Genomic DNA, 23,207 nt, shown 5'->3' with positions numbered 1-23,207 from the left:
CGAATTTGAGAAATCCAGAAACACTTTATACATCTGATTACCTTGATCCATAGCTTTCAATACGAAATGTTAGTTGGGTTTCGCATTTTAAAATAGGAAAGTATTTTATCATTAACGCCTTATGATTCAGGTAAAAATTTTATTTTCATTATGACTATTTTTCTTGTAAATAAAATTAGTTTCCACATGGGTGCGAGTAATACATTCCCTCCCTCTACAGATCCACTAATGTACCTGTAATGCTTAGTCTGAACCAGTGAGCTGTATTTCGGTCTTATAAAATACTATTTGTTTGGGAAAACTTGAGTATACTGATAGTCGATTTCTGGTCGATACCACCGCAAATACGTAGAAGCAGTGAGGCAAATACATGCTTTGTTGTAGGTCGAAAATTTTCAGTTGCGGAATGTATTGACGTTTGAGAAGTCCATGAGGAATGTTGTACGAAGAACATCCTAACGCATTTAATAATAAACGCTTTTACTATGTATTGTCCTTGTAGATTGCTGTCTTCCTTTCATGCCTGTGGTTTGAAATTTGAAAACATATAGCTGTGTATATATATGTATCCGGGGAGTAACGCAGAAAATCTTTTGATGTATTGATTTTGTGATAGAGCGAAATGCTCAGGAGCGTCAATACATGCACGCTTACAAGCGTCTACATATACAAGAAATGCCAATCATAAACGGTTAACGGATTATTATTAGAGATGCTTTCTTGCAAATCGGCGTAGTTGACGCATAAGTTGGAGTGACGAGCTAACCGGACAGCACTTAAGGTTCTTTCCGGCGAAAGTTTCACGTCTGAAACAATGAAATTGTACCTTGTGGTTCCCAATAGTTTTGTTTTATTTACTCCGTACAGATGCTCGTACTACTTGACAGTCTTGTGTAATATTAAGAACGTAGCAGTTGTAACATCTGGATGAGCAGCCGAAGGCGCAATGTAGGGTGAGTGCCAGGAGATAAAATTTACCAATATGGAATGATTGCTAGGAAAACCAGCTTCTTGCAGCCTGAATTGTAGCACGATATTGTAAGTTTATAGTGATATTGGCAAAGTGTGTTTAGAAGTACTGGAATAATATCTCATAAGGAAAACTAATTCCTTAAGGATAGGTTAAAGTGAAGTATGTAGCGCTTATCCACCCTTGGCTTTGAAACCTCAGCCCATAACAATACTATCAGCTGAGAATGATACGTTGCAAATTCAGTGTTGCAGTACTCCCTGTGTGAAGAATGTTGTATGCTTCTTCTTTGTTACTTGATGTTTTCCCAACACAAGAGAGAAAAAAAAAACATATAATTCTGCCACTTGTATTGAAAAATTTTACTGTTTCGTACTTTTTTTTTACGTTTTAGAAGCGGTCGGTTAAATTGATGTTGCAGGATGGCAGAAACTATATACATGACGTATAGCATCAGAAGATATAAGCTTTTGGAATTAACTAATCCAAGCTTTATAGCGATGGAAATGTTTCTTAAATAACTGGCAGATGAGAGTCAGTTTGTGACTACCCTCTATTGGATATGTAGGGGAATGCATGACACTAGATTTGTGATGATCCCTATGCGGTTTTTTTTTCGTTTTTGTAGTACAGAAATAACTGCATGCTGATCAATTATGTTTCTAAACTTTGCCCTTTTGCAAGTAGGGCTACTCCAGAGTTCTTGGAAAAACTGCTGGGCTATATCTGAAGATACTGACAAATGTTGCCACAGAAAGTTTAAAAATCTTATTGTTTTCTAAAGCTATGCGAAGCAACATGCGTTTATAAACTAAGGCAAGTTGTTGAGGCACTGTTTTATAATGTTTGATTATTGTGCCATTACTGTTTGGTTTTTGCTGTTGGCTTGTATTACATGACTGGCTACATTTGAGCAGTGCTTACATATATGAAGTGTTGAGCCATTGAAGTAGACTAGTTTGTCTGCTTGAATTGTACTTAAATGTACAAGTAGATGCCAATTTGGAGTGTTATATCATCATCATCAGTGCTTACTATGTCATTTTGTGGTAGAGTTGAATTATGACTGGACTCTGATTTGCATTCCAACTACACTTCATCTTGAAAATCTTTTACATTGCCATCTTACTATTTCATCCTTGTCAAAACTACACGGAACAGTTGTGGATTAAACTATCACAAGTGATTTACTTACTAATACTTTAAAACTCCATGTCAGTCACAAGCCCAGTCTTTGTAATATGCTTTCTTTGAATTTCGGGTAACTCTCAGAAATATACACTTTGGGCAACTCTTCTGTTGTGAAAGTAGTGTTTATGTAGCAAAAAAGAGCAGTGGGAACAATTACAGACATGGCAGTCATGCCAGCCACATTTTGAAGAAATGAAAATACTAACTGCATCTTCCTGCTGTATTAAAACCTGTCTCTTCTCAATATAAATAGCCAGAGACTTTAACTTTCAGAACAATATAGATTGAGAAAATACTGGAATAAGAAAGTCCCAAAATAATTTTAAACATACTAGCTTAAAACAGTATCATAAATTACCCCTGACAATGAGAGACCTACCATACAATTCCTTTGAGAGGTACCTCTAAAAACCTGTTTATTAACAACATGTGGTAGCAATGTAATATTTAATGTAAAATCCAAATGCAAAGTGTAATTTTTAACATAAGATTTAACGTAAAATCTTATTATTGTATACATTTATAGGTGCAATTATCAAAGTCTATATTGTGTAAATGATCAGGGGTTGATGAGTAAATGAAAGTTGACATGAAACTAAATCTTGAAAGTCTATCTTGGCACATTTTTGCCTCCAAGTCTTAATTGTTAGGATTGTTCGCATATAAATTTTATGATCCAAACGTTTAAAAAAATAAATCTATCTAATTACTCATGACTACTACAAGAAATATTTCCCAAAAATTTAATAGTCTGATACACTCACTTAAAAAATTCTGCACATGTGGAAGTAGTTTGTTATAATTTGAAGTTCCAAGGCATTGTATATTTAATGAGTCATATCATGCCATCAGGCTTTGCTATGACACCATTTTTCCAGCCAGTAGTCACCATTCTTCAGATTTGGACATCCCATTCATTTTTCAGTAAACTATTCCAGATAATGTCTTAAACCTGTTGAGCCAACCTGTAGACATGGAAATTTTTTATATTTTTGTCTTATGATTACAGGAGTTTGAGGAGTCTGCTTGAATTAACAGCCCACTCAAAGTAGTTGTGAATGGATGTGCACCCAATGAGTTAAAGCATTTTTGTTCATTGTTCCACCAAATTTCCAGTTTCTGATAGTTTTCTTCACATAGTCTTTAAATATACATAAAGTTAATGGAAAATGTAGTGCTTCATACATGTTATGAGTAAAATCATTTGCACAGTTGTGTAAGTTTAGATACAATTTTCTGTGATCATTGTACATTATGCGGTACCATCTCTGCTCTTCCAAAGTGGAAAAAATAGCGTGTGCCAAATTCTATAGCTATATTTCAGTTACCATTATTCTAAATGGCCTTTTTTATTATAACCTATAATTTCATAAATTTGAATGACATGAAAACTTGTTTTTGTTTCCTCAGCTTGGCTGAAATGGAAAATTTTCAGTTGCTTTCTTTGCCATACTTTGTGTGGCATGCAGAAGAAATATTAATGTTTTAGGATTTATTGAAACCTCATTTAAGGTCTTAGTTTGGTTTTATAGATATTATTCCAAACAACAATTTGCTAAATTCCATTTGACTGACTAGATCCCTGATCGGAAGAAAGTTGAGGATCATTTTAACAGTAATTGGGACAGTAATAAGATGTAGTTGAGAATACTCAAATTTTGACTGGAGTGCCTGTAAAGGTACAATGTGAGGACCTCTACTTACAGTTACTGTATCATCAGCAAACAGTGTCAGTTCAGCTTCCTGTTTCAGGTAGGAAGGGAGGTCATTCACATATATCAAGAACAGAAGGGGACCCATGATTGAACCCTGTGAAACACCTAATGTAATTTCACCCCAGTTAGATGAAGTGGCAAACTTATTTAAATCACGTGACCCATATAAGGAAACTTTTTGCTTCGTGTTCTGTAGGTATGACTTAAACCACTCATCTGATATTCCATTAATACCATAGAGTTGTAATTTCTGTAACATAATGTCATGGTTCACACAATCAAATGCTTTGGACAAGTCACAGAAATTTCCTATTGGTGACATAAAAGTGAAATTCTATATTGCTGTCTCAGTGGAACAGCATTTTTGAAATCCGAACTGTGATTTACTAAGTATCCCATTACTGTTAGGATGGCTAACCACTCTTGAGTACATTACTTTCTCAAAGATTTTTGAGAATGCTGTAAGCAAGGATACTGGCCAATAATTATTGACATCTGTGGTGTCCCCCCTTTTTATAGAGAGGCCTGACAATGTCATATTTTAACCTGTCTGGGAAAATACCTTGAGTTAGTGATGTATTACATATGTGACTCAGAACATCAGCAGTAATTGCTCCACATTGTTTTAATCTCTTATTAGAGATGTTATCTACTCCAACAGAACATTTATTTTTCTGAGATTTAATAATTTTACTTATTTCACAAGAGGTTGTTAGGTGAAACTTAATCTAATTTTTTTCAAAACAGACTCTTTCATGTACTGCCTAGCTTTTTCTTTTGAACTGTTCTCACCAATTTTTTCTCCTACACTTAAGAAATGGTTAAATACATTAGCTACTTGTGTACTGTTGGTTATGATGGTCTCGTTCTCTTTAACAGTAATACTACCCACCCCAGTGGTTACTTTTCCTGTCTCCCTTCTAACAACATTCCATTTTATTTTATTGCCAGAGTTGTTAATTTCTTCTCTAACATACATATTTCTTGATTTCCTTACAACTTTTCTTAGTATGTTACAATAATTTTTAGTGTAAAACTACTTCTGGATCTTTACTAGTTCTTGCTGTCTCATACAGTTTTCTTTTTCTTTCTGAAGACACTTTAATACCTGTAGGTTTCTTTGAAAAGTGTTACACTTAGTAATTTTCTTTGGGAAACAATGTTCAAAGGGGGATATAAATTCATCAAGAAATATGTTGCACTTATCTTAGCATTTGGTGCAATATATACATCTCCCCAATTAACATTTCTTAAGCTTTCTGTGAAGTGCTGTATAGATACGGGGTTGAGCGACCTCACACTTTTACTTAATGATTCTGAACTGTACACACTGTTAGGTTTTGTACGTTAATCAGTTGTGCATCATGGTCTGACAATCCATTTACCACAGGGAAAGCATGTGTCTGTTTTACATCCTCTTTCTGTACAAATACATTATCTATTTGCGTGCTACTGTCCTGAGCTATACATGTAGGGAAATTGATCACTGATTCGAAGATGTATTTTGTCAATAACACTTCTAGTTCACTTTTCCTATCAGAATTACTTAGAAAGCTTACATTGAAATCACCACAGATTAATAACTTCTTCTTTTTGTCTGACAGACAGCATAATAGGGAGTCAGACTTCATAAATTTCTGTCAAGTGTAAATGGTGAGTGATAAAAACGTAATGTTGAAACAACTTGATAAAATTGGGTTGATATATTGCAAGGGGGGGGGGGGGGGGGAGAGACACGTTTTGCCCACTTTCCGTGGCTACTGGAGTAAGTCAAAGTAAGGTTTCATGTTTTATTGTTGGTGAATGGAAATAACTTTTTATTATTATTTTGAAAAATCACCCAGGTGATTGTGTTTTTACAATAGTGAACTACTGAGTTTTCAATTCACTGGCAGTATAAACAGATGTCTATTCACTTCTTTACCAATGTCTTTACTCTATCATCATTAGTCAGTTACTTACACTGTAAATGTTTCATCATTTTTTTCCTGCTCAGATGGTAGATATAGGTGCCAAGTTCAATCTGTAAGAGCGACTGAAAACATTGCTAGGGACATTAGCACAGGAAGTTCTTTATGGCGCAGCCAATGTAGGCTGCACATTATCATATTTAAATAAACCGTGTTATCCACCTCCTTCAGGTACCATAGCATCTGATGCTGGTAGCAGCGTTTACTCTTGCACCACAGACAATAAAATCTGGTCATGCAGAGGTTGCACTACTGCTCTATTTACAAAACATAACCATGTTTGTGAGTTTCAAACATTTTTCTTCCCACTTTGCATTTTGTTTGCACATGTTGTTATGCTGCATGACCAGTCTTATGTCATTAATGTAAACTACTTTGAGTTCACTGGATATCTTAAAGTGAAAAAAGGCGAAACACATCTGGGAAAATAAAATACAGTGCAGCAAGAGAAGGCATTTTTTACTTACAAAACAAATAGTTCTCTGCTTGCTGCAAAGGATGGCCATGCAAACAAATTCGTTTTACAAACATAAATTTACTTTATTTTGAAACAGACAGTTGTAGTTAATTTGTTCCTTGAAAAATGGAATACATAGGAGAAATGTTGTAGACTGCAGTAATGTTTGAAAGAGAAGATATGGACTTGCTTCAGTAGTCTCCTGAAAATAATTGCAAACGAAGTAGAAAAAAATATAACAGTTCCATGTTTAATATTTCCTTATCCGTTCTTGTACTGACTACATTTATCTGTCTATATATTCACACATAGTACAGGTCATTAGTCTTCAGACTTGGTGTCATTTGCAGCAAACTGTTTCTGATGTTTGTTTGCAATGCAAGGAATATTTTTGAAGAAATGGTGCTGAATGGGAGGAATGAAAGGCAGCAAATCCAACATATCCTCCTCCTTTGCATCCATAACTGCACGTCACTGCTTCTAGAGACTGTGTTGCTTTGGTAGCTGATGTGCTGGTCCTTCTTTACTTTTGCCAACTTAATTTCATGGAATGAATGTCAGGATCGAGGCTGTTTTTGTATTTTAGTGAATATGCACATCTCTTTTCATACCTCAACCAGCAACTTTGTGACCGTCAACAGTTTTTTTCGAGTTTACAATGGCTGCTTCCAGTTGTTTGTGACTAAAAACTCAGTATGCATCATGTCAACTATTTTAAACTTTTTGTTCTGTTTTGTTTTAAATGGTTATCCAGTCACCTGTCAAATAAATATGGGTTTCTTTTCTACCCTTTGCTTCTTTTAAGCCAAAGTTGGGATTATTTGGGAGGTACAAATGCCCTAACAAAAGAAATTTGTGGTGTATTATTTCTGTTTCCATACAAGGTTCTTGTAATAGCTTTGTAGAAACTATTAGAAGAACCTTGTATGGAAACAGAAATCGTAGACCATAAATTTCTTTCTACAAAGAAAGTGCCATTTTTATGTTCCGATTTTGTCCTGTGTGACTGTAGGAATATAAACTCACATGTATGTAATGTTTTGCATGTTCCTTGAGATGCTTCATTAGGCACATTGAAAGGTCTCGTGTCCCTCTTCCCTCTTCTGTTTCATCCCATATTTACATAAAATCATTCTTTCCATTAAATGAATGTATTCCAAAGTTGTGCACATACAGGTTCATCTTGTAGTATGCTACTGATGTGGACAGTTTTGGAAACAGGAGCATCTTCTGTAGATCAAAGGCCAGTACGTACGAGACATGTGAAATATTTCCTACAGCTGATTTCAAATTCTCAATAGACTGAGCAGGTTTTCTTAAGTGCACATCTCTTTAATGCATCACGGTCAGCAAAGTAGCTTCATTCTGTTCGACTGAGATCTTCATGTTAATTTCATCACAGAAACTGCACTTGTCTTTTGATGGTAGCTTGAAATGGAGATTACATTTTCTTGAAAAGACATGGTAATAGAATTTCCTTTTTATTGGTGTTTTATGTTCTTCTTAATATTTTCGGTCATACATGCTGTACAGTTTGGAAATAGATGAATCTGAATTTAAGTATTTTCTTTCAGGATTTTGTTTTCTATGTAATGACTCTGATAGGGTGGAAATGATTTTATATGTTCCATAACGTTCGTCTCATCAGTTTTATTGCATGGGGTCTTCATGTCATGAGAGTCAACTACAGCACAGCTGTCTGGCTTTGATATGAAACAGTACAGTCATCCATTGGGTATCTGAAATGTGTCAAGAAAGAATGTTTTACAGACTGTGACACTTTGGTTTTCCACCTGTATGAAATACTTAAATGATGTTGATTTTTAATTTCCAGAACCATTTCACAGCCATCTCCTTTGCACACTGAATGATTGCACTGTTCCCAAAGATAAATATTTTGTTGTGAATAGTCACCTAGGCAAAAATCAAATAGGGGTAATGCAGGAGTAGGTTTAATAATGAATAAAAAAACAGGAGTGTGGGTAAGCTACTACAAACAGCATAGTGAATGCATTATTGTGGCCAATATAGACACGAAGCCCACACCTGCCACAGTAGTACAAGTTTATATGCCAACTAGCTCTGCAGATGATGGTGATTATTAGTCCCTAAAACAAGACGCTTTGTACAGGTAAAATAGAAAGCTCCCATATCTCTGTTAAACACTTCAGCAATATGATATGTACGATAGGCAATAATGTCTCTATCATTAAAAGCCTCAAGTCCTTGAACTTTAGACACTTTGTCTCCTGGGTACCGTACAATTGCTACGGTCACCTATCCATTGCCAGCTCTAGTCCCATCATTATTTTGTAGAGTAAAATTAAACACTCCTCCACAAAAAACAGAAGAGTAAAATTAAACACTCCTCCACAAAAAACGGAAGGGCCGCGCAAAAACACCTGCCCATTAACGCTATTAACATTAATATCAATGTTGTCTACAGCTTTATAAACTGTATGGCATGAGCGCCTCCTCCTCATGTAGTAGCGCGGCATCTCTGTGGCTCCGTGCTGCTTCTCGACAACTGACGCTGTCTTGTGACAAACGTTACTCGTGCAGCTGCTGTTATCAAAACCACAACATCCTGCTGCCACACGATATCAGTACATGTTGCTCAACCGGAACTGAATTATAGCACACCGTGGGCCTAGTAAAACTAGGGCCCGCAGCAGCAGTGCTCAGTGGCTAAGTCCTGTTCAAGGTCACACAGAGATGCCTCACACAGTGTACATCCCAGAGTGGCGCTCATGCCACAGAGTTTATAAAGCTGTAGACAACATTGATATTAATGTTAATAGCGTTAATGGGCAGGTGTTTTTGCACAGCCCTTCTGTTTTTTGTGGAGGAGTGTTTAATTTTACTCTTCTGTTTTTTGTGGAGTAGTGTTTAATTTTACTCTATAAAATAATGATCAGAGTAGAGCTGGCAATGCATGGGTGACCGTAGCAATTGTACGGTACTCAGGAGACAAAGTGTCTACAGTTCAATGACTTGAGGCTTTTAATGATAGAGATATTATTGCCTATCTTACATATCATATTGCTGAAGTGCTTAACAGAGATATGGGAGCTTCCTATTTTATCTGTACAATGCCTCTTGTTTTAAGGACTAATAACCACCGTAAAGTAGGTGAATATGAGGATGTTTGTGTCTGGGCTAAAGGTGTGGGCAATTGTAACCGTCTTCATATTGTAGGTGATCTGACTCACTATTATAGAAATTTAATAAAGTTCCTTACATGCCAACAAGCTCCACAGATGACGAAGTGATTGATGAAATGCATGATGAGATAAAAGAAATTATTCAGATAGTGAAGGGAGACAAAAATGTAATAGTCGTGGGTGACTGGAATTCAATGGTAGGAAAAGGAAGAGAAGGAAGCGTAGTAGGTGAATATGGAATGGGGGTAAGAAATGAAAGAGGAAGCTGCCTGGTAGAATTTTGCACAGGGCATAACTTAATCATAGCTAACACTTGGTTCAATAATCGTGAAAGAAGGTTGTATACATGGAAGAGGCCTGAGGATACTGGAAGGTTTCAGATAGATTATATAATGGTAAGACAGAGATTTAGGAACCAGGTTTTAAATTGTAAGACATTTCCAGGGGCAGATGTGGACTGACCACAATCTATTGGTTATGAACTGTAGATTAAAACTGAAAAAAACTGCAAAAAGGTGAGAATTTAAAGAGATGGGATCTGGATAAACTGATGGAACTGGAGGTTGTGGAGAGCATTAGGGAATGATTACCAAGAATGGGGGAAAGAAATACAGTAGATGAAGAGTGGGTAGCTTCGAGAGATGAAATAGTGACGGCAGCAGAGGATCAAGTAGGTAAAAAGACAGGGGCTACTAGAAATCCTTGGGTAATAGAAGATATATTGAATTTAATTGATGAAAGGAAAAAATGCAGTAAATGAAGCAGGCAAAAAGGAATACAAATGTCTCAAAAATGAGATCAACAGGAAGTGCAAAATGACTAAGCAGGGATATTGCTGGAGGACAATTGTAAGGCTGTAGAGGCATATATCACTAGGGGTAAGATAGATACTGCCAACAGGAAATTTAAAGAGACCTTTGGAGAATAGAGAACTACTTGGATGAATATCAAGAGCTCAGATGGAAACCCAGTTCTAAGCAAAGAAGGGAAAGCAGAAAGGTGGAACGAGTAAATAGAGGGTCTATACAGGGGCAATGTACTTGAGGGCAATATTATGGAAATGGAAGAGGATGTAGATGAAGATGAAATGGGAGATATGATACTGTGTGAAGAGTTTGACAGAGCACTGAAAGACCTAAGTTTAAACAAGGCCCCAGGAGTAGACAACATTCCATTAGAACTACTGACAGCCTTGGGAGAGCCAGCTCTGACAAAACTCTACCATCTGGTGAGCAAGATGTATGAGACAGGCGAAATACCCTCAGACTTCAACAAGAATATAATAATTCCCATCCCAAGGAAAGCAGGTGTTGACAGGTGTGAAAATTACCAAACTATCAGTTTAATAAGTCCCGGCTGTAAAATACTGACATGAATTCTTTACAGACGAATGGAAAAACTGGTAGAAGCCGACATCGGGGAAGATCAGTTTGGATTGCATAGAAATGTTGGAACACATGAAGCAATAGTGACCTTACGACTTATCTTAGGAGATAGATTAAGGAAAGGCAAACCTACGTTTCTAGCATTTGTAGACTTAGAGAAAGCTTTTGACAATGTTGAATGAATACTCTCTTTCAAATTCTGAGGGTGGCAGGGGTAAAATACAGGGAGTGAAAAGTTATTTACAATTTGTACAGAAACCAGATGGCAGGTATAAGAGTCGAGGGGCATGAAAGGAAAGCTTGGGAAGGGAGTGAGGCAGGGTTGTAGCCTATCCCAAATGTTATTCAGTCTGTACATTGAGCAAGAAGTAAAGGAAACAAAAGAAAAATTTGGAGTAGGAATTAAAATCCATGGAGAAGAAATAAAAACTTTGTGGTTCGTCAGTGACATTGTAATTCTGTCAGAGACAGCAAAGGACCTGGAAGAGCAGTTGAACGGAATGGACAGTGTCTTGAAAGGAGGATATAAAATGAACATAAACAAAAGCAAAACAAGGATAATGGAATGTAGTCGAATTAAGACAGGTGATGCTGAGGGAATTAGATTAGGTAATGAGACACTTAATGTTGTAGATGACTTTTGCTATTTGGGGAGCAAAATAACTGATGATGGTCGAAGTAGAGAGGATATAAAATATAGACTGGCAATGGCAAGGAAAATGTTTCTTAAGAAGAGAAATTTGTTAACATCGAGTATAGATTCAAGTGTCAGGAAGTCGTTTTGGAAAATATTTGTATGGAGTGTAGCCATGTATGGAAGTGAAACATGGACGGTACGTAGTTGGCACAAGAAGAGAATAGAAGCTTTCGAAATGTGGTGCTACAGAAGAATGCTGAAGATTAGATGGGTAGATCACATAACTAATGAGGAGGTATTGAATAGAATTGGGGAGATGAGAAATTAGTGGCACAACTTGACTAGAAGAAGGAATAGGTTGGTAGGACATGTCGTGAGACATTAGGGGCTTACCAGATTTGGAAGGATGTAGGTTGCAGTAGGTACTGGGGGATGAAGAAGCTTGCACAGGATAGAGTAACATGGAGAGCTGCATCAAATCAGTCTCTGGACTGAAGACCACAACAACAACAACAACAGTCACCTAGGTTCCAGAAAGAATCAAATAGTTTCGTAGATGGCTCTTCCGTTATTCTTGCAGAGCAATTTATTTGACATGTGCAGATTCTGTTGGTAAAAACTTTTCCTTTAACCAACTGTCCTGTTATGGTTATATACTCTTGTACAATATTTCAGGGAGTTTTCCTTTTGTCAATCTTCCAAGTCTCCACATTTCATTTACATTTTCTTCCTTCCTCTCTATTTTAATGGTGACTGACAATTTTCTATGATTCCCTCTCTCAGCCCTGTAGCAAATAATACAATAAAAACGGCTATTACAAACACCAAAAGTAAAATTTGAGTCAAGTGTATTATATTGCATTAGCATATTCAAAACAGGTTATTTTGTTGTTAAACCATGTATACAAATGGAGCTAGTTGGTTAGGTGAATACAGGGCTATAAATGTGAAATCAAATAGTGGTAGTGCAGGAATAAGTTTAATAATATAAAAAGTGATAAAATGTGACCTATGTTTTGCAGTACATTCCTGTTACATTAATTTAGCTTATTTTTCTTCTGAATAGTGGTCCATAGTAATGATTATTTGGTATAATGGAACTACAAAACTTTGAAACTCGGCATGCTTTGTAGACTTGCTTCACTTGTAGTCTGAAATAATAAACAGCTGTTTCATTTGCTAAGTGCCACCACTTGGCACCACATAGCTCAAATACTTAGGATAATGTTGTTATCAGGAGAGAGAAAACTGGCATTCCATGGATCGGAGCGTGGAATGTCAGGTCCTTTAATTGGGCAGGTAGGGTAGAAAATTTAAAAAGAGAAATGAATATGTTAAAAGTTAGATGTTGTTGGAATAAGTGAAGTTTGGTGGCAGGAGGGACAGGACTTCTGGTCAGATAAATACAGGGCTATAAATACAAAATCAAATATGGGTAATGCAGGAGTTGGTTTAATATTGAGTAAAAAAAATAGGAATGTGGGTAAGCTACTATGTACCCATTATTTTAGCCAAGATAAACATAAGCCCACACCCATCACAGCTGTACAAGTTTATATGCCAACTAGCTCCACAGATGAGGAGAAGATTGAGGAAATGTATGATGAGATAAAAGAAATTATTCAAATAGTTAAGGGGGCCAAAAATTTAATAGTCATGGGGGACTGGAATTTGATAGTAGGAAAAGGAAGCAAAGGAAAAGTAGTACGTGTATATGGACTGGGGTAAAGGAATGAAAGAGAAGCCACATGGTAGAATTTTGCAGAGAAAATAATTTAATGCTAACATTTGGTTTAAGAATTAGAGAAGGTTGTATATGTGGAAGAGACCTGGAGACACCGAAAGGTTTCAGATTGATTATGTAATGGTTAGAAAGAGATTTAGGAACCAGATTTTAAACTGTAAGACATTTCCAGTGGCAGACGTGGACTCTGACCACAGTTTATTGGTTATGTATGAACTGCAGATTAAAACTGAAGAAACTGGAAAAAGGCAGAAATTTAAGGAGATGGGACACACATAAACTGAAAGAATCAGAAGCTGTAGAGGATTTCAGAGGGAGTGTTAAGGGAATGACTGACAGGAACAGGCGAAAGGAATACAGTAGAAGAAGAATGGGTAGCTTTGAGAGATGAAATTGTGAAGTCAAGCAGGTAAAAATAAGGGGCTAGTAGAAATCCTTGGGTAACACAATAGATATTGAATTTTATCGATGAAAGGAGAAAATATAAAAATGCAATAAATGAAGCAGGTTAAAGGGAATACAAACATCTAAAAAATAAGATCGACAGAAAGTGCAAAATGGCTAAGCACAAATGGCCAGAGGAAAAATGTAAGGATATAGAAGCATATATCACTAGGGGTAAGATAGATACTGTTATACAGGAAAATTAGAGACCTCTGTAGAAAAGAGAACTACCTGTGTGAATATCAAGAGCTCAGATGAAAAACCAGTCCTATTCAAAGAAGGGAAACCAGAAAGGTGGAAGGAGTATATAGAGGGTCTATACAAGGGAGATGTACTTGAGAGCAATATTATGGAAATGGAAGAGGACATACAGGAAGATGAGAAGGGAGATATGATACTGCATGAAGAATTTGACAAAGCACTAAAAGATGTAAGTCAAAACAAGGCCCTGAGAGTAGGCAATATTCTGTTACAGTTACTATTGGCCTTGGGGGAGCCAGCCATGACAAAACTCTTCCACCTGGTGAGCAAGATGTATGACACAAGCGAAATACCCCAGACTTCAAGAAGTATATAATAATCCAAATTTCAAAGAAAGCAGGTGCTAACAGGTGTGAAAATTACCAAACTATTAGTTTAATAAGTCATGGCTGCAAAATACTAACATGAACCATTTACAGAAAAATGGGAAATCCGGCAGAAGCTGACCTGGGAGAAGATCAGTTTGGATTCTGGAGAAATGTAGGAACATGCGAGGTAATACTGACCCTATAACTTCTCATAGAAGATAGGTTAAGGAAAGGCAAACCTATGTTTATAGCATTTGTAGACTTAGAGAAAGCTTTTGACAATGTTGACTGGAATTCTCTCTTTCAAATTCTAAAGGTGGCAGGGGTAAAATACAGGGAGCGTAAGACTATTTACATTTTGTGCAGAAACCAGATGGCAGTTATAAGAGTCGAGGGACATGAAAGGGAAGCAGTGGTTGGGAAGGGAGTGAGACAGGGTTGTAGCCTCTTCCGATGTTATTCAATCTGTATATTGAACAAGCAGTGAAGGAAACAAAAGAAAAATTCGGAGTAGGTATTAAAATCCTTGGAGAAGAAATAAAAACTTTGAGGTTCGCCGATGACATTGTAATTCTGTCAGAGACAGCAAAGGTCTTGGAAGACCAGTTGAACGGAATGGATAGTGTTTTGAGAGGAAGATATAAGATGAACATCAACAAAAGCAAAACGAGGATAATGGAATGTAGTCTAATTAAGTCGGGTGATGCTGAGGGAATTAGATTAGGAAATGAGACACTTAAAGTAGTAAAGGAGTTTTGCTATTTGGGGAGCAAAATAACTGATGATGGTCGAAGTAGAGAGGATGTAAAATGTAGACTGGCAATGGCAAGGAAAACGTTTCTGAAGAAGAGAAATTTGTTAACATCGAGTATAGATTTAAGTGTCAGGAAGTCGTTATTGAAAGTATTTGTATGGAGTGTAGCCACGTATGGAAGTGAAACATAGATGATAAACAGTTTGGACAAGAAGAGAATAGAAGCTTTCGAAATGTGGTGCTACAGAAGAATGCTGAAGATTAGATGGGTAGATCACATAACTGATGAGGAGGTATTGAATAGGTTTGGGGAGAAGAGAAGTTTGTGGCATAACTTGACTAGAAGGAGGGATTGGTTGGTAGGACATGTTCTGAGGCATCAAGGGATCACAATTTAGTATTGGAGGGCAGTGTGGAGGGTAAAAATCGAAGAGGAAGACCAAGAGATGAATACACTAAGCAGGTTCAGAAGGATGTAGGTTGCAGTAGGTACTGGGAGATGAAGAAGCTTGCACAGGATAGAGTAGCATGGAGAGCTGCATCAAACCAGTCTCTGGACTGAAGACCATAACAACAACTACAACAACAGGGGAGGAAGAGTTCTTGTGATTCACAAGCATTCAGTTAAGCACTGTATGGTTAGAGTTGAGGTGGATGGTAACTTTTGTAGACAGCACTCAAGACTTATTACGGTATAAAACCAGATAGAAACACATGAACTAAATGTGCAATCATAAAGTTGGAAACAGGTAATTTCATCGTAGGCTAAGACAGGCAGGTCATGAAAAGAAACCTATTAGATACCAAGTCCAAGTAAGAGTCCTGGGGAAGGGGGTGTAGGCACAGTCCAAGTAGCAAACCAAACAGTCCAGAATCCCACAGAAATCACTGTAAAACAGCAACATAGGAAAACAGTGAAGTGGCTTAAAACCCACAATGGTGAGATCACATGATATGCTACCACATTATTATTCCAGACAGCTCTCAGCATTTCTGCTGAATATTATTCGTTACACAGATCACTGATACGTTTTCCATACTGGTGCCCAATGGGATTGCTAAATCCCTCCCTCCTTGAAGCAATCCAAAGGACTGAAAATGTCCTGGCCAATGCACAGGAGAAGTCCTGGTGTGTGATGTAGGTGTGGTACCGTTACCAGCTGGATGATTTCTTCTGCTTTGGGCTTTGCCTTGTAAAGAGATGTCAGTAGAGATGCTGGCTTATACACTTCCATTGGTGTGAGCTGTGTCTCAGAGTGAGATACTGGAAGGGTCTGTTGAGTCATCAAAGGGTGGTTGCTCGTTGTCATTGGGGCTCAGAGGAGACACCAACCATGCTGACACTTGATGGGTTGATGATAGCTTTTGGTGTGTGTCCCAGATGCCACAAACATAGCTAGTTTCGGTGGCTTTGCAGTTGGCCCCGGGATATTGCAACTGTCACAAACTGGTAACTGATGAACTGTCGTGATCTCCAGATCCACCCAGGTGCGGCCCACACATGCATGCCCACACTGGAGTGCCAACTAGGAATGATGTGGTGTTGCCGTCCTCTTATTCTGGCTGTAGGAACAGCAGATAAAGATGTGCTTGTAAGGTGACTCATGACGCAGCACTGCCAAATTGTGGCTTTTGATGGATGTTGCCATATAGCTAGGAAAACTGTTTAAAGCTCATTCAGAAATGGTTGTGGCTAAGTATTTGAATATTTGAGTTTTAAAAATACACACAAATTTCTCAGCATGGCAGTTGTATCCAGGGTGGAACAGGGATGTGGTTAGATGTTTACTGTTGCTGTCATTGCACAAGTGCTTAGTCAACTGCAGTAATTGTGTTCCTTTATCAGTTATAATGGTTTGTAGGTGGAGAAGCTCATCAGTAAAGCTGCAGTGTTGGCTATTCTGATGGTATGCTATAGCTTGACTACATACAGGATAGCAGAGTATTTATTTATTTTGTCCACAGACCTTTTAGTACAATATTACCAGACATGTCAGAAACATTACAGAAGTAACATATACATATAAAACAATTAAACAAAGTAGGATAGGATAAGGTGAGGATAGGACAGGAAGTCTGCCGTGGCCTAATCAAAGAAACTGTCCCAACATTCATCTTATCAATTTTGAGAAACCATGGAAAACACAAGTCAGGATGACGAGACGGAGAACTAACCCCGGTCCTCCCAAATGCAAATTCAGTACATTAAGGCTTAAGTAGCCACCTCACATAGTACATGATTGGAAGGGAAATCAGAAATACATCATCTACATTGTGAGCGCAACATGCACATAAGTGAACAAGAAATTTTGAAAATAAAAACACTACTGAAAAAGAGAGAACACATGAGCACATTACATAACACTGCTGAAATACTCAACATGCACAATAAGTAAATCACTGATGTAGGTAAACCATGGAACTTTGATAGAAAATATCCCCCAGAAAATAAAAGCCACAAGCACATTATACAGCGCTGCTGAAAAGTATGATGCATGAACACACAAAAACCTGCTGACACTACATCCATCACAATTGGGATAGATCAGATCCATTTTCAGTGGTGTTGTATTTAACTGTATCTGAAACAGAGGAAACAGAAACTCAACAACCAAAACATTCTTTGCAAAGATAAACACAGCATAGATGGTGCATCAGTTAACAAAATCAATCAAAAGAACTCAACAATAAATGACGGCCTAGTAATCCTGTAAGCCAACATACTTATTTACATTGTAGAAACACTTCTCAACAAGAAATTATTTTAACTCTGATGGAAAAACAGTTTCTGTTTGCAACCTCTTTGTGTATGTTTCCAGTGCATCATAAAGAATGGCACCAAAGTGGCTCACATGTTTTTGAGTACATGTTGTCGTAGCTTTTCTATTTGGAGAGTATTTGCAAGTATTATAATTGTGGTAATTGAAGTTGGCTTCTAGGTCACCAAGTCTAGCTCTTTTCGACAACACACATTTGTATACAGAGTGGTAGAAACAGTTTGGAAAGCATGTAAGGGTGTTGCAGGATAGGTTGCGCTTAGAAATAAGTGTAAAGAAAAAAATTTGATACATTGTGCTCTTTCTGAGTTAATTAGCATTGATGTTAGCTAATCACGCCAATGCATGTGCTTATTCAAGTGGCCTGCCAGAGATGATGTCACCAAATGTGTTCATTGTTTGGTTTCCTAAAATCTTACAGGAGAGTGAAAAAAAAAAACTGAACATGGGACGATAGTAAGGATCAAGTATGAGCCAAAGGCTGGACAGTCTCATGCACTCCCACCTACGCTGTGAGAGCAACTGACACTAATTGTATCTGGCAGTCCACTTGAATCTGTGTGTGCAGTGGTCTAGTTATCTAACTTCAATGCTAATTAACTCAGAAATGGTTCAATGTATTGAATTTTTTTTCTTGACAATTATTTCTCAACACCCTTACAAGCTCTTCATACTGTTTCTGATCACTCTTTATGTACAAGACAGTACAGTAAGCAAACACAGCATTTTAAAAAGGGACTTGCAGTGAGCCCTAACCAAGCTACATGACAAGACTGTACCAATATTATGGGCAGAAGTTCCAGTTAGTATGACCAGGAGCAGACCTAGCTGATGTGATGCTTGACAGGGTGTTAATTTCAGTGTGTTTTTGAGTTGCTGCAATACCCATTGAAAAGCCTGGGACAGCACACTTTTTTTGCGTTTCTCTGCATAAGAGGTTCAAAAATGAGGGCTTTTGGTTACTTGAGGCAAGAATTGAGTCCAATAACTGTTTTTATTCAGGGAGACTTGCAAATCTTTAAGATTAATCGGAGACATAACTCTGGTTGCGTTGAGAGCTTCCTCGCTTAGGATGTACCCCTTGCAAAAAGTTGGGCGTAGATGTTTTGAAAATATTGTAGTTAAGGGAACGTGGTGAAAGTGTCTCGGGCATGAGTTACTTATTACGCAGAAATTCAGTATTTGTTTCACTTATGATAATATTGTCTAGGTAATTTACACATTGTGGAATATCTTCTGCAAGTTGTTTAAAGTATTTTTGGAATATTCCAGAGGCTGTGGTGACCCAGAATGGAATTCTGTTGTATTGGTACAATCCAAAAGGAATGTTGTTGACAAGAATTTGGTCCAGCTTCAACGTGACAGAAAGCTTTATACAAAGTTTTTCTCAATTTTCTCAGGTTACTAAATGATATTAGTAGATTATTGAGTGCAAAATACAGACACAGTGTGTGTGTTGAGAGCAAAAATGTTTTTGATTGTAAGATTGGTTATCACAGAGAAGGTGATGGGACAGGTCACTTGATTGTGTCAGCAGTACAGTTAATTGCCCAGCAGCAGTTTCATGCTAGTCATGGTCCAAATGTGGGATTTTTCAGGTTTTAATTGTTGTGTGCCATAAATTAAGTATGTAGATTGATGTAACAGACACAGATGCCCAGTATCAAAAAGAAAAGTAACTGGCATTCCTCAAGTAGCAGCTGACAGTATTGATTTGTTGGGGGTGGGGGAGCATTATTGTTGCTCAACAACTGAAAACTATGTATTGGAGCTGTCGTGATGCAGGTCTAGGCAGTGATTCATTAGGGTTGGCTATGACAAACTTCCGCTGTATGTTCTGCTTTGAATCAAGTTTGGCAGATACCTTCATAATGGCGGCATTCTTTACATGGTTGCTTGATAAAACTCTCAGGCAACTTAGCAAATGGTGATAGTTACAGGAAGTGCTGTTTTGAAATACTCTTGGTGAGGCAGATATAGATCTGTGTAGCCATTCTGTTGAGTGCCCTGATGAACAGCAATTTTGAGTCTTGAAAGGTATATGAGAAATGCTGAGGACCTCACATTTTGTTTCTAAGGCATTCTGTGCCACGTGAGAAGTCTTAAATGCTTTAGTGATTCAGAATATTTGTACTCAAGAGCTCTACCTCCACAGTTGAGTTCTCAGCACATCTGACTGTCATGACAGAGGACCCAGGTTCAGTTGCCCAATATTGAATGAGAAATAGTGGCTCCAAGGTCTGGAAAGACAATTTGCCAGGAGAGGGTATGCATACTCCATACTCCTCCATTCCACAAGCGAATGATGCCATATGGCAGAGGATGTCATGCAGCTAGTTGGTATTAAGTGGTCCTCTGTGCCTGATCAGGGAGTTTTCAGGCCTTGACTTACATAATACCTATGATTGGTGCTAAATGAATCACGTAATCTCTAATTATAGAATCAGTATAGTATTCATCCTGCTCCCATCCCTCCCTCCCCCTACACACACACACACACACACACACACACACACACACACCATTTCATTTATGACTGAGTCCACATACCACATAGATGTGCAATCCCAGCTGCATAAAACTGGCTTCTGTCTTCCTATACTACAGGACCATGAGTCTAGCACATTGTACGTGCATTTTTTCGTGTAAAATGATTCAGGTAACAGCACAATGAGAAGGTGGATGCCTCTGCTAATGGCACTTGTTTCCACACTAAATTGTACAAATGCAGATTTATTAACAGCAAAGATGTGCACTATCGTTGTGGGTCAGTAAATTGACCTGCTTAGATATGAAGTTTTAATCTCCTTTGGTAGATGATACATTCCTTTTCAGCTTTGTCAAACAATGGAAGTGACTGGGCTGACAGAGTTGATGCTGCTGATGAACTTACTGTGGTAGGTTTCAGGAAGTGCAGTACTGATGCTGTTTGCTGGTGTTTTTGTCCTAATAATTGATGAATGACTTCCAAGCTTCCAAAATTAAAGCTCACTTGGTGTGATTTCTGAAATATTTTGCATCACTCTCCCATTACAATGTGTATTTGTTATAATAATTGATGAATGACTTTGAAGCTTCCCAAATGAAAGCTCACTTGGTGTGATTTCAGAAATGTCAATGTTCTGTCCCCTAGCTCAAAATACCAGCACAAATGTTTAATTTCCAAAGTCTCTTGCCACTGTTTTTGTAACAGCACTGAGTATTTATTTCCACATTAAACATTGTAAAAACACATGAAATAAATGTGACGTAATTAATCTGATAATTGATAAGTTCATTTTAGGCTAAGGCAAACAAGCTCTGAAAAGGAAACCTATCACACGCTGTGTCCAAGAAAGAGTCCAGCAATCGACAAAGTTTAAATGTAAATAAAGATAATACATAAAGTTTTTTATACAGCCTTTCACCTGAGAAAGTCGTCTGCCTCTACATCAAATGCCACTAACTTACTAAATTATTTTTAGTGTTTAGTAGGAATCAGTGATTTTCTTCATTGTAAAAACTGTGTGGTTTTTCAAATATATTATTATAATCATGGCCTGAGTGTCCTACACAAATCATCTCTTTTGGATGTTTTGAATATTCCTTAACATTACAATACTGTTGCCAGTTTATGTCAGTTCAGTTAATTTATAATATTAAAAATTTGGTCTACCTTACTAAAAGTTTATTAAATTGTTAAATAGTGGTATCTTTCCTAGTTTTAGATTGTATTTCTCCTTCTTGTTTTGTATGAGATGTGTAAAAAATATATTGACCCAAAATGTTGGTTTGAACATTCCTCACGATGACATACTAAAAAATTTCTTCCAGGACCCGAAGTTTCCTCACAATGGAAAGAATAGAAGATATGTTGTTCTCAGCTATCTCTAAGGGGGATGTGCATAATGTTGGATACCTTCTTTCAAAAGGTATGTGTAAGTAAAGTGAGACATATACTATAGTTTTATCAAGTTGGTTAATTTATCAACACTGAATGTAGGACTGTTTCAGTTTATTTCAGGTTCATCATAACTTTCTATGTACACCACAAACATTTTCTTATTTAAAAACAAAGAGATATGAGAAACAAACTATTCTGCATTTGTTACATAGTCCCCTGCTTGAACAGCCCAGACTTAAAACTGTGAATGTAATATTAATATTTAACTCATTTTAGTGTAATTGTTTCTGTGTAAAATTTGATTCATAAATTGAAAGATAAGATTTACTGTAATGTAATACCAGTAATTTCATGTAACAAACTGTGTATAGTGAAATATCATTTAGTTTAACTTTCATTTAGAATGCTCTTGGGTTCAATTTAATGTATCTAAATTTCTTTCATGAAGATCATATTTACCAATTACCAAAAGGAGATAACTTGGATAGAACTGACACCAACATAAAGTTGATAGATATGAGACCATTCAGACTTTTAGAAACCAAAGAATCTTTTTCCAGCAGATGTACCAAGAGGAAAGCATTTTCTTTATCATAGTGACTTGATTTTTTCCTCTTGTGATTTTATTAGAATAAGTTCTTCCTGGAGACAGAGCTACTGAGTACATAGATTACAGTTAAAACAAACACTAGCAAAGCAAAATACTGCAACTTGGACAAATTTGTTGATCTGAAAAAAATGCTAATGTATATTTACTGTCCATCTAAACATAAGAAACTTAGAAATAAAAATAATAAATAATAATAATATATGAAAGTGAGAGGGCATGCGGAATTTCAACAGATGAGTTGTTCTTATCTGAACATCAATGAAAAATGGCATATTGAACTGATACATCAAAATAGACAAAAGCTAATGTCATATGATTCATTGCTGTCAACAGTTATTTATTTCTGAGTATACATGTTTTTCACCTTTATCTCATTTTGTGTTTTGTGCATGTTTTATGTTGCTACAAAGTCCAATTTTGGTGTGAAACTTGTAGCACCAGCACCAGTGTTGAGGAATTGTAGTAGAGTTCAGTGAAATTTCTGTGTTCATCACTTGTCGTCTTAGCATGTGCACTATCTCTCTTTAAAGCTGCAATCCTAAGGGCAGTTTGGTGCCAGCATTGAAACTTTTTTGCAGGTTCTCCCCATGTCATCACCACTGTCAACCATTTGATTGTATTTCTAGATAAAGTCCTCTTTCAGACTTTTCCCTGCATTTTCAGCTATATTCACTTATTTTGTTTGTTCATGTTTCCTAATATCTACCCATTGAGTCTCATACATCTGGGTTGATATCAGTCATCTTCATTATATGTTAAAGTTGGTCCATTAACTTCTCATGGGAGTTTGAGCCAGAAAACAGTTTGCTGTAAAGCAGCTGATTATGAAACATAGTATCACTCATATGGCAAACACTTGTCAGCAATCTCAGCTGATTTCTGACAGTAATGATTTCACCACTATGCGTCAATGTACACTCTTTCTGAGTATTTGATA

At 37.0% G+C, this 23,207-nt stretch overlaps 1 protein-coding gene across 5 annotated transcripts in view; it reads left to right on the top strand.

Annotated features, from left to right (window-relative positions):
• The first annotated feature begins 365 nt into the window (after positions 1-365).
• The window catches only part of LOC126457911 (ankyrin-1-like), a 188,974-nt gene continuing 166,132 nt past the window's right edge, over positions 366-23,207 (top strand). For 4 of the 5 annotated variants that reach the window (XM_050094596.1, XM_050094594.1, XM_050094593.1 and 1 more), the window contains exons 1-2: positions 366-953; positions 21,591-21,688. In XM_050094596.1, the coding sequence (XP_049950553.1) occupies positions 928-953; positions 21,591-21,688 (124 nt within the window). In that variant the 5' untranslated portion in view covers positions 366-927. Of the gene's footprint in view, positions 1,039-21,590; positions 21,689-23,207 lie in introns of all 5 variants that reach the window. The other variant, XM_050094592.1, reaches the window with a different exon arrangement.

This window comes from Schistocerca serialis, chromosome 2, assembly GCF_023864345.2.
Source record: "Schistocerca serialis cubense isolate TAMUIC-IGC-003099 chromosome 2, iqSchSeri2.2, whole genome shotgun sequence".
Lineage (NCBI taxonomy): Eukaryota > Metazoa > Arthropoda > Insecta > Orthoptera > Acrididae > Schistocerca > Schistocerca serialis.
The sequence above is the reverse complement of the archived record's forward strand: the minus strand, read 5'-3'. Positions and strand labels throughout refer to the sequence as shown.